The sequence below is a fragment of the Perca flavescens genome, chromosome 16 (assembly GCF_004354835.1).
Source record: "Perca flavescens isolate YP-PL-M2 chromosome 16, PFLA_1.0, whole genome shotgun sequence".
Taxonomy (NCBI): Eukaryota; Metazoa; Chordata; class Actinopteri; order Perciformes; family Percidae; genus Perca; species Perca flavescens.
In genome coordinates, this window is record NC_041346.1 from 21,703,586 (window position 1) to 21,721,529 (window position 17,944).

The window sequence follows — 17,944 nt, forward strand, 5'->3', positions numbered from 1 at the left end:
CTGTCTGATTGTTGTTCCTATCTGTCCCTCACCTTGCTGATTCCGTTATTATATTCCCTTGCCCCAGCAGCCTCGCCTCGTTGGCTTATTAGTGTCTGAAGCTACAGTGGAAATCCTCTTACCTTTTGGCAGATCATATAAATTGTCTTAGTGTTGTTGTTTCTCCCTCTGTTGCTTTCGCTATTAAATGTATGTCTTTCTGTTGCTTGTGTCCTGTTTGCTTTCTTAAGTTTGCTAAAGATTGATGATTCTCCCACGTAAAGTTCTTTTGTTAACTTAAATATCTTATGTGAAATCCTAGATTTTTTGATTAGGCTCCCAGCCAGGAAATAGTTTGCAAACAGTAAATTGTTGTTACACACTTTGTTTTTGTATGGATTAAACAAACTAAATATAAGTTATTATTTAGTGAGCTATATACTTTCTGATTGGTTGATTTGGTTGGCATTGGACAGAGCCATGTTAGTGATTTCCCCTGTTTCCAGTCTTTGCTATGCAAAATGGCTATTGGCTGTGGCCTCATATATAATGAACAGATAAATGTGGTATCAATTTTCTTTCTACTTTCCAATGCCAAAACATGAATAAGCTTATCTCCCAAAATGTCAAACTATTCCTTTTAAATTCTTCACTTAATGTGTGGTACTGTATGTTTTTTGTCACGTATTGTATTTGCATTTTTCACCATTTCCCAATAGTCCTCTTGCTGCAGGAGTAATCATGATGATTCTTGTATTTACCTCCATGTCATGTACCCATAATAAATTATAACCCTCCCCTGTCTTTTTTCCAGTAACACAGACGTGCATACAGTAGCCTCTCTACTGAAGCTGTATCTCAGAGAGCTGCCGGAGCCCGTCGTCCCCTTCCACAAGTATGATGATTTTCTGGCCTGCGCCAAGCTCCTCAGCAAAGATGATGAAATGGTAAGAAAAATGAGTTTCTCTTTACCTATACCTTACATACTTTGTATCAACAGAAGTGAGCACTGAAAAGCTCTCACATAAATCATCCAAAGTCCTGTTCTGGAGTATTAAAGCTGCTCGGTCATCCATACTCTGCTCAGCTGTTTCTCACACAATGACTTTGTTGTGCCTGTCTTAACCTCTAACATCCAAATAGGATTTATTTCACTTCCATAAATATAATGCTTCACAGCAGGGGATGAGTCTTTTGCTTTCCCACAGTTTCCAAAACATCTTTCTTATTCTCACTTAAGAGCCCAAGTTTCTGGCTTTGTGTATGCATGTGCGTGGATCTGTTATTTAAGTTTTAACACCTCAAGCATAGATTAGTGCTGCCCTGCCTTTAAAACATCCTAGGAGTAAGCAGAATTCACAATATCCCTGAACAAAAGGTTACCAGTTTTCCCGTAGATTGCAGCAAGTTTTTGGTTGTTTGTAATCTTTTGAGATCACTTCAGATTCACCGGTGACTGATGATACATGAATATAGAAAGTAATCCTCTTAAAATATATAATCTTCTTGTGAAGACAAAAACATACAGTATTTCCTCAGTCATTGCATACTTCAGATTCCCAAGTAATGGGAATAATGTATTGGTAATTGTTTTTAGATGGCAGATGAATAATCTTTTCTTTTGTTCTCTATCTGGTCTGGGTGTGATTGTTGTACCGTATTTGATGTAAATTCACTGTAAATTGCCCCTGATTGATCAGAACATGTGGTATCGATATTAATTATTGTTCTCAATTGAATCTACGTTATCTAAAAATGATCTGCACCATCTGCAGGGTATGAAGGAGTTGAGAAAGCTTGTGGAGAATCTACCTCCAGTGAACTACAACCTTCTCAAGTACATCTGCAGGTATTAAATAATAGTTAAAGCAGATAATACTTCAAACTGTGATCACTATTGAACAGTGAAAAGATGATATTGTCCTGTTTTCCAGATTTCTAGATGAAGTCCAGTCATATTCAGGAGTGAATAAAATGAGCGTCCAAAACTTGGCCACAGTCTTTGGGCCAAATATCTTGAGGCCAAAAGTCGAGGATCCAGTCGCTATTATGGAAGGTCAGTATTCCTGCTGGTCGTGTGCTCGTGTCTTGCTTTCTGACATTTTTGTTTTAGTTTTTGACGTTAAGCTTAAATAAATGAACATTTTAAATGTAATGATAATGATTTGTGGTCTCATGCTGTCAGGTACTGTTCTGGTCCAGCAGCTCATGGCCGTTTTGATTGGCCGCCACGACGTGCTCTTCCCTCTGGATGAGGACAGCCCCACGGTCCTTGAGCTCGTCAACAACAACATTGAGCTACAACAGCGACAAGCCACCACAACTACCTCTGCGATCACTACAGTATCTCAGAACGCCGAGAACAACAACACACAGGTGGTGCGGCAGTGTGTTTGGGAAGCACCCGAGTCTCCGTCGCACCGCCAACACGTGGACAACAGTGGGTCCCCGCGATCAGCAAGCCCTCGTAATGGTGTCATAGGACGCTTTGACATCACCCGCAGTCCACCACTGACTGTTAAAAAGAACCCCGCTTTCAGCAAAGGCAGTGGGATTGTTACAAATGGCTCCTTCAGCTCCTCGCCGTCTTCAGACCCCAGTCAAGAAAAGAGCCAGACTTTGACTGGTGGTGGTGGGAGTTTATTGGTGCGGCGCAGTGGGACGCTCAAAGGATCCGGCACGAAAATGGGCACCGGTGGCGTGACAGGTGGAAGCAGCTCCGGAGGGAATGGGACTGGAGTTGTGCGCATGGGCATTTCCGGCGCTGATATCGTCACAGGGAGTCTGAACGGCCGCAGTGGTCATTGGGTAACAAATGGCTGCGTCACGTTACGAGAAAACAACAAAACACGTGACTGCCCCAAGGGGGATCAAACAGCCAATCAAAACCGTCTGTCCACGTATGACAATGTCCAGTTAAACCATCAGAACGTGCAGCAGCAGAACCACATCACCAACACGTGTCTGAACAGCAGCTGCGAGGACAAGCAGAGTGTAGACAGCGCCACCTGGTCCACCTCTTCCTGTGAAATCTCTCTTCCTGACAACTCCACTTCCTGTCGCTCCTCCACCACTACCTGCCCTGAGCAGGACTTTTATGGAGGTCAATATGAAGACCTGGATGGACCAGCACAGGACAATGAGCCTCCCCAGCCTGGCGGCGGAAGAGAAGGGGAGGGCAGAAACAGCAACAGCAACAGAGAAGGCAGTGGAGGTGGAGCAGGAAGGAGCAGTCGGGGCACCAGCAGTAGTGATAATAGTGATGTTTACACTGTTGGCAATGGACCCGGCAGTCACAGTGCTCTGCACAGTTTAGTGGCCAGTCTCAAACAGGAGATGAACAAGCAGAAGACCGAGTACGAGGCCAGGATAAAGAGGTAGAGTCCCGTCTGTGAGAAATAGTGTTTTTTGATTACATTAGAAAGAAATTGCTAAAGATAAATGAACATGGCTGCTGGATATATTTAGTGCACAGATATGAGAGTGGAATCAATCCGCCCATCCAACTCTCGACTGAAAAGCGAATAAGCGTATTTCCCAAAATGTTAAGCCATTCCTTTTAAAGATGACTATATGTGAATTTTTTCTTCTCTTATTTCTAAGTACAATAGAGCACTTTTTTGTACTTACTTTTCTTGCAAAGTTTGATATCTTTTAAAATTTCACGGCACACTGGCAGATTGAAAAAAAAAAAGGTTTCACAGACAGTACAATGCAATGGGAATGTGCAAGAAAGCTATACTGTACATGACTGCATTAGAGCATGTGCTCAAATATTGTTGTATGACTACAAAACAGGACTGGATGTGGTTTCGATGTTAGGGTAACCTCAACAATTCAGCAGCAATTTCTTTAGCGTATTGAAAATGAAAATAAACTGCTGCTGTTTGTTTTGTCATTAGACTCTGTTGTAGTGAACGCAGTCTCTTCTCCTAACCCTGTGTTGACCTCCTTTGCAGCTTGGAGCAGCGTAACTTGGAGCTGGAGACGGAGATGGTCAGCCTCAATGAAGAGCTGGACCAGGAGAGAAAGAAGTACACCATGGCGGAGATCAAGCTGCGCAACGCCGAGCGTGCCAAGGACGACGCTGAGCGGCGGAATCAGATGCTGCAGAAAGAGATGGAGCAGTTTTTCTCCACGTTTAGTGACCTCACTGCGACTGGCAACACCACAGCCACCGACCCCCGCCGACCAGATCGTAACAACACCATCTGGATAAAGTGAAGGGAGGCAGGGAAGACTGGAAATGGTTTATTATATGATGTGATAATTACCAGGGCTCCAAACCGGATTTGGCTGCTGGTTGTTCGAGGGAAGATTGGGAAGTTACAATGCAATGGTTGATGGCATGTTATAATTTAAATAAAATAGGAGGTGTAGGGCTACAAGCCACCTGTATAAATGTAGACATCACCTGGAGTGATGCCAGACTGGCATTATCTGTAAATACAGCATTATTTAAACAGCTCACAGACTCTCCAACCTACTCAAACTGTGGTGGTTATCATTTATCAGACTGGGAAGAGGAGTAAAGGCACAGAACACCATAGTCTATGATGACACACATTACTTTTATTATTTTTACTTTAGCTCATAGAGGCATATAGGAGGGAAGGCACAATGTTTAAAAAGGTTGTGTTCAGTGAAAAAAAACAACCACCTTGGACCTGAAAACAAAATAATCTAACCAAAAACATTGTTATTGTTCCATGTAATTCTGTATCTGCTTATGTAGGGAAACAATGCATAAAAAACAGTGTCATATGTATGTAAAAAGAAAAGTAATACTTGTTTATCTGATATTTAAGCAAAGTTATCAATGTGCGATATTTTGTATTAAGATTTATCCTTGCACTTACATGTTTGTTTAGTCTCAGCAAGGTGGTACTGAATGTTTTGTCGGTCAATGTGTGTGCCATTGAAATCGGACAGTATACTGTATATGTGCTTGTGCTTCTGTGCTGTTTCATTTACCCCCATGACCAAAAAAAAGAGCCTGTACTGTAAATATTTTATAGATAATCATAGACACTACTTCTGCACTGTGGTTTGACACATATTCAGATGGATATGGCACGTGTTGAGTGGAAACTGAGGATGAAGAATGTTTTGTAGCTTGTAGAGATACATTTTAAGACTTGCACGATGGGTCATTGGCATCAATCCCAGATAGAATAAAAATGTCTGTGGTAAATTTAGAATTTCAGTTAACAAATTGTCTCTGTCCCCATTAACAGATGTGTAGCTGCTGTCAGTCTCTGAATGCTCGTGGAAATTACAGTTAGTCTTGAAGCATATGAGATGCCAGTTATAAAAAAATACTCTCCTGACACAACTGGTTTTTAGCAAGCTGCAGCAACAAAGTACCAACACAGAGTTGTGTTTGTTGGTCATAACTGTGAAAATATTGGGATTATAGCATCGAGTGTGTCAACATTTAGGACATTAACAGCCTGGTGGCTAGATTCAGTAGCAAGCGGTGTGTGTGTGCATGATGGTGCATGAGTCCATGTGGGCCGGTGTACAATAAGTGAATGTCTGTAAAGTGACTGCATATTGATGAAGTCTTTATGAGTGTATTTATGTAGCTTTAAGCCAAATGTATACACACACACAATGTGGATTTTCTGATGGGTACAAAACAGACTGGACTTCTATCAAAAAGAAGCTGCTGCCGGCTACTCTTCCTCTAAAGACCAGGTCCTTTTAAACCTGCTGCTGGTCAGTGCAGGACATCTGGAATGTGCACATAGGGTGGGAGAAAAAAAGTGCCTGAACAACTGAAGGAGAGAGTGGGGGACCTGCGTTTCTCATTTTGCAACCTCCACCGGGATTGTAATAGGCTTAAGCCGATCTGACAGTGGCACCTCGTTCTGTGAATTCCACACAAAAGAGCAGATTATGGACACAGGGCAGGAGGGAGAGGAGGACTGGGATAGTGGAATATTTTCATGACATGATACTTGATACACAAAAGAAATTTAAAAAAAATGACTTAATATGAATAAAAATGCATTTTCATTTGAGTCCCTCTGTTATTCCATTTTTGTAAGAGAGTCTTTCAAGTTTGCAACTTTTTCAATTTAACAAACAAATTTGGTTGTTGGGCAGAGATATTTATAGAAACATGTTTGTGAATTTGTAACTAATCGGAACATTGTAATGACTAAAGCGGCACATATAAGCTAAACAACATCAATCACTTACAATTGCCTAATGTAAAACAAGAAAAGGTATAGTTACCACAGTATGAAAGATATAAGAAAATCTATAGGTGTGTAGGTGGGATTTAGTGTCACTGCGACAGTTTGGACAAATGGTTCCTACTGCAAATCACTCCAGGAAAAAAGAAAAAAGGTACACCGCTGTCCAAGATCAAAGATTTTATTTATTTTCAATCACATACATATACTATTTTTACATACACAGTTCCTTTAAAATGTTGTGTTTACAGTAACAGCTTTCAGTACATTTTTTTCTTTTTCTTTTAGCATTGTTTTGACTTTATTTGAAACGCCATAGCCTGAAGCTTTGAGATCAGCGTAAAACAGATACAATTTATTTTCTTTTTTTCAACCTGACAATGTCAAAAGAATGATTCATTAAAACAGCACGGAGTAAAAGAAACAAGAGAGAAGGAATCGAAAAGGAATTGAAGAACAACATCACCTGATTCAGATGAGCTATACAGGGATTCATCATTGTAGAGTTCCACATTTTAATCATCCACATTTAAACATGTTAGCGTCACCCGACCCTTGCAGTAGCTTGCCTCCCTGTCTGAGTGCAATAAACTGTTTATTGCATTGTTGGATTGTTGTTATTTACAATATGACTTGAGAGAAAAAGGTGAAAATTAATAAACTGGGGGTCTCACTTACTGAGTCCAAAGATTTTATGTTGGCACAGCTGAGTATAAGATGTATCCTAACTTCTGACTTTATATTGGCAAAACATTATGGCTGAATGACAAGTCAGCCATATTGAGATTAGAAATGAATGGCATGAATTTGGCCTAATCCTGAATCGACAAGAGATAATTTCAAATCCCTCGTAACAAAAATTAGGATCAGGATTGGTAGGAGACACATTTCTAAATTCTAAAGTTTATGTGACTAAACGTGAATACACACATGAACTACTTCCAAACACACAACTGTACCAACGCGCCATCAACATTCTTAAAAGCAATCTCACAAAATCCTGTATTGAAAGAAAGATGTGAAAACATGAACTGTTGGATAATCTGTCCAGATTGCCAGATCATATCTTCCAATTCAACTTTACAGACAGTTTGTGTTGAATGCTGGTTCCTTTGAAATCACACACACTAATGACAAAGCAGAGCAGCAATGACGTAAGTGAAACAATTCATTTCTACATTCAGTGCTGACAACCCAGCTGTTAGAAATCATCTCAAATTCAGGCGCATTAAACAGAACCAAAAGCACCTTTTTTTTATTACAGCATAATTGTCTGGAGGGATGTCTTTATAAAAAAAGATCACATTCAGAGAAAGACAAAGAAAAAAGGATGTTTCAGTATTTGTACTTGAGAAGAAGAATGCAGTTGGGATGGGTAAGAATGCCCTTGCAGCAATGACTGCAACAGTGTTGTGATTATATGTGGTTGTAGGAGTCAACTCAAAACACTTAGACCCCTTTGTGAAAGATTCAACATTTTAAACACACAAAGAATTTCAAAGTTGCACCCTGTTTTTTTAAAAGATTGCCTTGGCCAGACCCTGACCAGAAAGCTGATCTAGCTGTCGCTTATTCTGTAGATGCCACCCTCAGTGACCCTCTGTGTCAGGTACTGTAAGTCTGTGTGTGGTTCACTGTACACAAGCCAAAGGCAGAAAGAGTGTTAACAAAGTAGCCATTAGAAGTTATGTATATCATTTTTTTGGGGGGAGGGATTTTGAGACATTGTATGTACATGGACAGGGTGCTTTAGGAAGACTCCATGCAGAAAGGAAACCACTGTGCTGTAGCAGCTGAACCGGAGATTACAGTTAGATGTGAGGTGTCCACTTGAACACTGCTGTCATTACTGCTCAATGATGTAACAATGTCACGACTGGGATTGAACCTTTAGTCTAAACTAGTGGACATATGAGCCATGCAATTTCCATAAGTAGGAAATATTTTAAAAAGTTGTTGTTTTGACGTGCAAAAAACAATCACAGATGTCTGTGTTTGATTCATCAAGGGGCAATAAGCATCCTTGAGTGTCCAGAAACCTTATCTTTGTATGTTGTCAGTTACCAGATTGTCAAGTGATGACAGGTAATCCAATTTTTATGCATAAAGCAAGTAGTAATCTGTTTCTCACACAAACACTAGAATGTCTGTCCATCTAACAACAAAAAATGTTTATTGAAGTTATTTCTTTGCTGGTAAAATCTGATTTCTCAACCCAACTTCTGTTAATGGTTCTTTTCCCATAAACCCACACAACCTGCCTGAGAACATGGAATATGACAGTGGAATTATATAACTAAGTATAAATAACACATACACAAACTAATAAACATGTTATACTGTAGATCACCTGCTTCTCGTTGGATTGTATTTTATATAAAGCATGAGAAGAAAGCTGCAGTAAAACATAAATTAACTAATGTAGCTAAAATGTTATTGTGAGCAGTGATTAAGATGGACATCAGATGGCATTGGCTCTGGGTGCAATATCAACGATTGGATGTGACCTACAGTAGTGGGCTGTAACTGGACGATGTCCCAGTTTGAGAAAATCTGGTCACACTATTTTATAGAGATTCAGTTATAAGGAGAAATTAAATCCTTATGGAAAATGGCAGAAAACCTTTCATGTTGTGCAAAAACTAGTATGAGCATACGTACGTCTTAAGCCATACAATCTGAAGAGAGCAATTTGATTTCACACCACAAAATGTCACTTTAGAAACTTAAGTAAAAGCGGCAACATCTGGCCAAACTGTGTTTTTCTTCCTTAAATTTTTCCACCAATGTTGGTGGCTTGGGGATTCAGACAGTTTTAAGGCAGAAAAAGAAGAAGCAGAGAAAAAAATAACCAAAAAATATATATAATTTCTGCACTTGCAATGCTTCATTCCAAAAGGCACTTGCCATATTCAGGTTCCATCTATCAAAATAAATAAATAAATAAATAAATCTTCCACCTAAGAAATAATGTAGTTAACATAACTGTTGGGTAGCCTCTATCCCAGATCCTTTTTTATTGACAAAAACATTTTTGTCTTTTGTGTAGTGTGTGGTAAAATGAGTTTACTTTAGAACAAAAAGATACATTGCTACGAGGTTAACACTCATCGCCCGCCTTTAATCTACCTGCTGTATCATTTGTATCTCTTTCTAAAAGCCTTCTATCTTTCAGACAGTCAAATAAATAAGTAGCATTTCCTGGTGGCAACACCACAGTGAAACAGACCAACCTCCTGTACCTATGAGGGGTTAATGGTACACAATGACATGCAGGGCTGTGGGCCAGTCCGTGGGGTGGTGGAGGGACCGATCATACACTGCCAGGAGAAATAAAAGGGACATTACACACAAATCAGACTTTTTAAACCCCTTAAAGGTCATTTTATGAAGTCTGAAAACAATCAAAATAATTTATTTGAGAGTGTACTGACGCCCAAGTCCCAAATTCAGCCCTGACATTTTACTAATGTCTTAATGGCTTGGTAACAAACAAACAAACAAACATACACACATACACGTGCACGCACGTGCGTGCACACACACACACACACACACACACACACACACACACACACACACACACACACACACACACACACACACACTCGTCCTATTCTATGACCAGACCCCCCCTTGTCTGGAGCTGAGTTAGTTTACATCGTATATAAACAAAAGTCTTTATTCAGACTCATTTTAGCATACAGTGAGATTAGCATTGTTTTAAATCTAACCATGCAGGACTACAGCAATAGGTAGGGGCAACTGAGGTGGAAAGCAGTGATGTGGCAAGGTGCGCTAGTCAAGAAATAAACTCCCAGTGTACTGGCCGTCAGTCCCACTCTGTGTGCCCTTCAGCTGTACAGAATTACATTATTTACAAGTAGCGCCGGGAGCGCCGCCCTCTGGGTGAGAGCGACTACATATCCCTGCAGAATAACCACATAAAAACACACACATCAGGCAACCTTACAATGGGGATTGTGTTGGGTGGGGATTGAGGATGTCTAAGAGGTTAAAATACAGCAGTGCCATTACATAAGGATTGGATAAGGGAAAAGGGAAAAGGGGAAAGGAGAATGTATTGTACAGTAGTGATGAGAAAAAATGGCAGCCCACCTTGCCACAATGATTGGAGCATAAATGCTTTTGTAAGGAATTGTGAGACCTGCAGCCCGCCAATATGCACTGTACAGGAGATGCAAGTCAAAGCATTTGGTCGTTTTGTTTGGATGCCATATACATGATATGTGGGGTAATATAAGCAAAGCAACTAGAGGATCATTAACATATATCTTAGCTCATTTACTTCAGTTTAAATACCACTGCTGTTTTTGAATGACAATGCACAGGCTTTAGATTTGATCATTTCAGATTTCAATATATTCATTTTGATCTTTTTTTTGTTGTTGTGTTTTTTCAGTCGGTCATTTGCGGTTGGGTTCTTCACCTTCGGAAGAACATGGGGTTTCGCAGGCAGGCGGCTAGTCACCTGCAACACCCCAGGGGTCCTGCAGAGGTCTCCAGGCTGCTGTCAGTGTCTGAGGCCAGGGTCTGGTCGGTGGACATGGAGGAGATGTCGTTTATGGATGAGGAGGGATGGAGGCTCTCGCTGCTGTTCACGGCTGCACCTGTGCTAAGGGAATCAACAGCAGCAAGGGGTTACAACGTAAAAGAGTCCTGGCAAAGACAGGAGCAGAAATACAACTAGTAGATTAGATATTTTGTAAGTGTGCACAGTGAAACGTTGTACTGTAGCTGAATTGGTTCAATGAGGTCAAGACGTCAACAACATGAACAACACCTGTGGGACACCACAACCACAGTGTGTCTATGATGAAACAGGGGTAAGTAAGGTTTGGGTCCAATGGATTTCACAGGAAGGAATTGATAGTTTCAGTACAAGCCCAGACATTGACTGGCAGTGTTGGGAGTAACGCGTCACAAAAGTAACGCAATTACAGTAATGTATTCCTTTATGCTGTAACGCAGTAATATAACGCATTACTAATTAAATTTCGGTAATATTATTACCCGTTACAATCTCAGTAACGCGAGTTACAACGCATTTTAATGCAACATTTTTTAAGAATTTCCCAACACCGCAAAGCATTTGTTCACAGGAGAAAAAAAAGCCGTGCGTATTATTTCATAACATCTGTGTCCCAACAGGTGACGGTACGTCAGCTCGGACAGCAGTGTGTCCGAGCCGCTGACAGATTTAAACATCGGGAATTAATGTTTAGGTTTGCTACACGTAAATCATTGCAGTTTATCAGCCGTGGAGAGTAACTCTGCCTGTAGTGGAACTGCTTCGAATGACGACCAAAAACGCTTGTCTTTTGTGACCATTTACTGTTCAATATGTTGCTGTCATGAACGGTAATAATTATTACAGTTGCAGTTTTACAAACAAGAAAGTGAGCAACTTAGCTTGACGGACATGTTGCATCTCAGTAAGCTAGCAAGAGTACACAACAGACAACTTCCGTGTAGGCTACTTCAAAATAAAAGCACTTCCTGTGACGGTTCGCAGTAAAACTAAATTACTGTTAAAAAAAAGTAAGCGTTTGGACCTTTTCACATATCAGCTGTAAATCAAGTAAATCAAGTACTGTAAATAATGTAAATAGTTAGTTTTAATCACACTATAATTGACCATTTCCTTTAGACTGTTTTAAACTAAACAACATAAATTTCTTATTCAAGTGCTTTAAACAAACATTTTACAACAATGCCGTACTTCAATACAACCATAAGATACTTTTAATTGAGTATTTTCATTTTCTCCTACTTGTATATTGTACATTTTACTTATCTATTTTTTATAGCTTTAGTTACTTTGCATATCCATATTAATTATACAAAATATTATGAATAATCTATGATGTATCAAAGTGGATAAAGAGGAGACTTTATTGATCCGGTGGTGAAATTCACAAGCTAGCTGCCAAGTCAAACTTCCGCTATTATTTTGGTGAAAGTAACTCAAAAGTAATGTGTAACACCACGGCGACAAAACTCCGTCCGGTTGCAAATTTCTCTGCTAAAGTTGATTCTGCCCCTCGAAGCATTAAATACGTCCTGTTCCACATTCTGCGTCACACATTTTGGGGGAACAGAATGAAAAACTCTATTTATCTGTGGCCAGGTACCTTAGATATTACTACTCTGTTAGATTGCAAAACGTTACTCTAACAGATGCACTGTTCTTAACCCTGATTTTCTTCTCCACACACCAGTTGACAGAGAGAAACAATGGTGTTGCAGAGCTACAGGTGGTACCATGACCTGACCTCTCTGACACACCTCTCACTAACCCCGATTTCTTTTTTTTTTAGGTTAACAGTTCTTCTTCCAGAAACTCTAGCAGTGGCCTAACCGTGTGGGCATCTCTGTTGTAGGTGTTCCTGATGCTATCCGATTTGGACCTCTGCCATCTCATCTCTCAGTACAAGCAGTAGAGCTCATTCTTCCTAACAGAAAGCTATCCAGCTTTTTCTTTCCTAAATTTTGCAAAGTTGACACATGGGTTAAAACCAGGTGTAAAAAGTATGATTAGGATGATGGAAATACAATTGAGGGAAAAACAGTTGTTTCACAATGGTGAAGCAACATTGGTTCACAAATGATTTCTTTTTGGATCAAGACTACTGTCAGCTAGTGTAGGAGCCAAAGCCCTACTTACTGAAATAATTCCAAAATGGAGAATTCCTACCAAAATCTCAAGTATAGTGGTTTGCATTCAAAATGCAACATGCCTACATTTGACAAAAGCTCTGCTTATTGTACTGAGGTATAGAATGTGCACGCGTAAGCGACTTAACCTGTCACCCTTTTGAGATTTTGTTTACAGCACTTCCACACATTGGACTTGGGTAAAGAGGACACCCACCAGACACACCACTGTGTGAGGACCAACTGGTAACGTATTATGTATTATGTAAAAGGCACAAATTCCTGATGACATGCTAACAAACACAATGAGAGCAGTAGAGCCACTCAGTGAGGTGATTGGTCAACCCTCACTGTAGACTAAGCTTACAGAGCAGCAAGGCCATAGCACACACACACACACACACACACACACACACACACACACACACACACATACAACACACACACACACACACACACACACACACACTGACACACACACACACACACACCCGAAACAATGGTAAAGATTGTTTCCAACGATTTGTCAAGTGCTAGCAACCTCTGACAATAGAAGACATGGACATGGAAGACGCTATTTGCAAAAAAATATATGTAATCATTAAAGTAATTTGTGTATTGTGATTAGGTTGTAATCAAAAGGGTGGAATGTAATGGGAAAATTACATTTAAGCACAATTCCTTATATTTTTATGTTTAATTCGTACTTTACTTCTCTCACAAATGCTGAAAGAGTTTATCTCATTTCCCACATGCAGATTTTGATTCTAACTTTGTGAGACATCCAGTCTGGAACATTATGTGAGCACTGTTAGCCTGAACCGATAAAGGTACAAGGTCACCCTAAAACTATCTCTAGTTTTCCTATGCCAGTTAAGATGTAACGGGGGGGTGAAAGTCGTACAGGGAGGAGGAGGTGAGATGACTCCAAGATGTCTCTTGTATTTCTCTGATTGTCTTCTCGTGTATCAGATTGCCTGTCAAAATTGTAGCGTCATACTAAGCCAAGTGCGTGTGTGTTGTCACTCTGAAGATGCATAAAAGCCTGGTGTTTCTGTTCACTCATTTGAGAAACTGACTCCACACTGGGCTGCGGCCTTTTGTGAAATCATGTTGATCCTATATTTGCATATATATATATCTTTTTTAAATAAATACAAAAACCCAACTTGGTTTTAGTCTCAGTCTGTCTTATTTGTTTCAATTTACTAAACTCTGAAAACTCTTCCCCCTGCTGCAAAGGAAACTTCCACTACAAATGCAAAAGTAGTGTAACGCATTACAATTCAGAGACAGTAATATTGTAATATAACTAATTACTCTCAAATGACAGTAACTAGTAATCTATAATGTATTACATTTTGAAAGTAACTTGCCCAACACAGTTGACTGGATTGGATCTTATACTGGCATAAGTCAATGTATTTGTTTTGATGGCATTAAGAAATGTTGGTATGCAAGTATGTATTTATGTATCAATAAAGGTGTCTGCAACCTTTAATGATACAGTTATATAGAGGGTTTTTTTGCTTAGGCATTCACAATGTTTTACATTGCAATCCAATGTTCTCATATTGATCTTGTTTTGAATTCAAAGGTGGAAGCAGCTGGCAGTAAACTTTTTGAGATTTCATTAAATAACTCTTAATTCAGCCCAGTCAGCTGCTATTCTGACATTACTAGTGATATAAACACTTCATTAAAGACCCTGGTCATCTCTGTCTGATCATCTCCTTGCTAAATGAAACTATAAAGGATGCTCTATTTGATCTCCAGAATTAAAAAGGCAAATTTAAGGTTTTTGAATATTTTTTTAAGGTTTGGAGGTGGACACGTCTCTTCAATGCTGTGTGGATCTGTGGACTAAACTTTAGATGAGCAGACAAGGATGTTTCGAACAAGAAAGATCAGAAAGTGTCAAGGAACCAAACTGCTCACTGACAGCACTTTCATTAAATCCTCAGCAAGTGGGTTCTTCTCTCTTTGATTTAAAGTTTATGAGCAAATCAATAGAAAAATGGGCAGTTTGCTTTTGGGATGGTAGTTGCAAGAGTAAAGCCTGATTAAAAAAGGATGATAATATTGCCAAAATGAGTAAATCGCACAACCACTTTTACTTCCAAGCATACCAGCAGTCTCCTCGTTTCTATAGAGGACACGCACAGTGCAGGCCCACTGTAAATCAGCTGTTTGTGTCTGTTCCCTGTGGGAGGTAATTGCTTAATGGAGACTAGTGGGCACTTCAGCTGACCCAAACTAAAACGCAGAACAAAGCAGGATTAATGGCTGGCTATAATTCCAGCATTCACTTCACTTGTAAGTTTACTTACAGTTAATACATAAAAAAAAATCTGTTAAAAGGCACCATGCGGGTGCAGTATAAATTTAAATCTTAAAAGATGACTTGAGCATAAACCCCACTAGTAGTTGTAAGAAAGATTACTGAAATGGAAGATTAATTAAGCTTTTAAACCATAAAAAATAATTAAGACTGATCTTTGGGAAACTCCAAAATTGTGATGTGAGATTATAACTCTTGTTATGTGCTGCCGTGGCACCGCTAATAAGGTCTGAACCATTCTCAATCTTGCACTGTACAGCCGCCCTCTGCACTCAGTGAACTACCCTTTCCATCTTTGGATATGAAAGGCTCATGTGAGGAATGATAGTAAACATATTAACAATATTGTAGATGATATATATAGTGTGGCACAAACAAAATCTGTAGCGCTGGCCTGGTAACATCTATATAAATAATAATACGGCATAAAAAATGTCTGCACACACGCAGTAACACAAAAAGAGCTGCAAGACCCGTCTGGGTTCTGAACGAGTCATCATGTGTGCGCTAAGCTCTTGTGTTTTCCTGCTGCATCAGACACTAGACCAGCCCCTCTGCTTAATTACTAGTGGATGCCAAAAAGAAAGAAAAAGAAGAAAGATGGAGGTCATGAATTTGTGAGAACAAGAGTAGAGAAGAAGAATTGAAAAGTTGCTGTTGCATAATGGGTCAAATTAATGCAATGAGCTCTTTATAGAGTAATGTCTCATCTTCACTTTGTAATAGTTTAGCTTGAAGAGATGCAACAAGCAAGACAACACTGTTTGTGTGCAGTTTGAACTGCCTGTTGTCTAGATATTCCATGCAGAAGGTGTATAAACCTTCTACAATAAGAGGCTTTCTATACACTGGTGTTTTGGTATTGTGAGAGAGAATTTGTTCAGACCTCACATTAATTTCTCTTTACGGTCACATGTGGCAGTTACCTCTCCATGGTCAGCAGATGCTACTGTCTCTGAAAGATTTAGCTTCTGTTTGCTTTTCTAATCCTCAAAATGGAAGTTTGTGTCTTTTACAGGAGAAAAGCTGTTTTAACTGAGCAGAAAGCTATTTCAGTGATGTCTGGGTGGTCTGGTCAGTGTGCTAACATGACTCCATACTGCCTCTCTGTGGCTAACTATGAGAACAGCACTGACCTATTATTCTACAAGGAAAATGTGATATCCCATAAAGCTACATTTTCAAAATCTCGGCCAGCCTTTGATCACTTTAGAATTTAATTTCTGAATTATTTTGAATCTATCCAAACTATTAATAATAAGAAAATTATTTATATAGCGGATGTACTAAAAGTTTTTTTCAAGGAAATGTGATTATATAGCCTACTTTTCAATTTCAGTATTTTTTTTTTACTTTCTTCTTTTTTTCACTGTGTATTTAAGTACCTTTCTTTTTAAGTTTATTTATTTTATGTCATTATGTAAGTTTGTAATGATCGTTGAATGGAAATGACTGCCTTATTTATATATTTTTGAAGTATGTTGTTCCAAAACTGTTTGTATCACATAATATTTGTGAAAATATGCAAATAAAGTTGTTAAAAAATTAAATAAAAATGAGAACAGCACTCACTGTGCTTGGAGGTCCTTTTACAGACAACAGAACAGTATAAAATGCCAGCTGCAGCTGAGGACTGATATGTCCTGTGATGGACTCCAAAGGACCCAAATCTTAAGTCATGACATGTTATACATACACATACACACTCATTAAAGCTATAGTGCGTAGTTTCTGCCGCTCCACATGATACAAGCCTTCGCCCCGCCCCCCCCTCCACACAGTTGGTAGTAGCCAAGGAGGACACAGAGGATTAAAAAAACAAAAATTATTAAAAAATTATCTTCAATCGAGTTTCTGCGCGGGAAACTAAGCGGACGCCACAATCTTCTGAACACAGCCATAATGACAAATACAGAGAGAGTTGTGTGGAGCTGATAATCTTAATTAGCTTTGTAGCAACTCATTTAGCAATGGCTTGAATGTAACGGACGTTTATTAATATCAAAAAGTTACGCACTAAAGCTTTAAAGTGCATACAGCATCTGCCATTGAATATATAAAGAGGCAATAGCAATCACTTATTAGCTGTCCAACAATACCATTTAACAAATACACTTGGCACAAACACAAAACAACATTTAACTTTAAACATTTTTTAAGGAGATGCAAAAGACAGAGACACATGGTCAACAACACGATGGGTTTCTCTATTTACAAGTAAACTCCAGTAAGGTTAGAGTAAATTCACTTACAGAGCGATTAGGGTTATGCACTGAGAGTACCTGAAGGTGAAGGCTGTCCCTTCACAACGCCATTCTTCGTTCTCTCCTCAAAGTTCATCACCTCTTTGTAAATTAGTTCTGCCAAAGAGCAAAGATAGGTCATTAAAACGTACAAAGTGGTATATAACATCTATTGCTCATTGGTCTTCTGATATTGCCAGATCACACACTTTTGGTGATTTCCTGATAACGTACAGTATTTGGTTTTTTGGTTTGAATAAGTAATTCTCACCTTTCCATTCATCAATGGAGTGTTCTCTTTCATCCAGCTGCTTGTCGTAGATCTGAGGTGGAGGCTAAACGGGGGGAGAGTACAAACATTTTCACAACCCAATCAACAAGATTCATTATGGCTGATATCTCTGGATATCAAACGACTTGGATACAAGTTTAGTTTGAAAACACATGACTATTAATTTGGCCCTTTAACATGTACTGTGTGTAGACAAAGACATGCCGGG

General features: G+C 39.3%; 2 protein-coding genes across 13 annotated transcripts in view; one reads left to right on the forward strand and one right to left on the reverse strand.

Annotated features, from left to right (window-relative positions):
- The window catches only part of arhgap24 (Rho GTPase activating protein 24), a 73,102-nt gene extending 67,097 nt beyond the window's left edge, over nt 1-6,005 (forward strand). For all 4 annotated transcript variants that reach the window (XM_028601571.1, XM_028601572.1, XM_028601573.1 and 1 more), the window contains 5 exons: nt 794-926; nt 1,755-1,828; nt 1,914-2,035; nt 2,165-3,356; nt 3,939-6,005. In XM_028601571.1, coding sequence (XP_028457372.1) covers nt 794-926; nt 1,755-1,828; nt 1,914-2,035; nt 2,165-3,356; nt 3,939-4,203 — 1,786 coding nt within the window. In that variant the 3' untranslated portion in view covers nt 4,204-6,005. The remainder of the gene's footprint in view (nt 1-793; nt 927-1,754; nt 1,829-1,913; nt 2,036-2,164; nt 3,357-3,938) is intronic.
- A 344-nt stretch (nt 6,006-6,349) lies between these two features.
- Nucleotides 6,350-17,944, reverse strand: part of mapk10 (mitogen-activated protein kinase 10) — a 41,782-nt gene continuing 30,187 nt past the window's right edge. For 5 of the 9 annotated variants that reach the window (XM_028601581.1, XM_028601584.1, XM_028601580.1 and 2 more), the window contains 4 exons: nt 17,716-17,779; nt 17,484-17,561; nt 10,675-10,813; nt 6,350-9,502 (listed from right to left, as the gene is read on the reverse strand). In XM_028601581.1, the coding sequence (XP_028457382.1) occupies nt 9,496-9,502; nt 10,675-10,813; nt 17,484-17,561; nt 17,716-17,779 (288 nt within the window). In that variant the 3' untranslated portion in view covers nt 6,350-9,495. Of the gene's footprint in view, nt 9,503-10,632; nt 10,819-17,453; nt 17,562-17,715; nt 17,780-17,944 lie in introns of those variants that run through there. The other 4 variants (XM_028601579.1, XM_028601577.1, XM_028601582.1 and 1 more) reach the window with 3 other exon arrangements.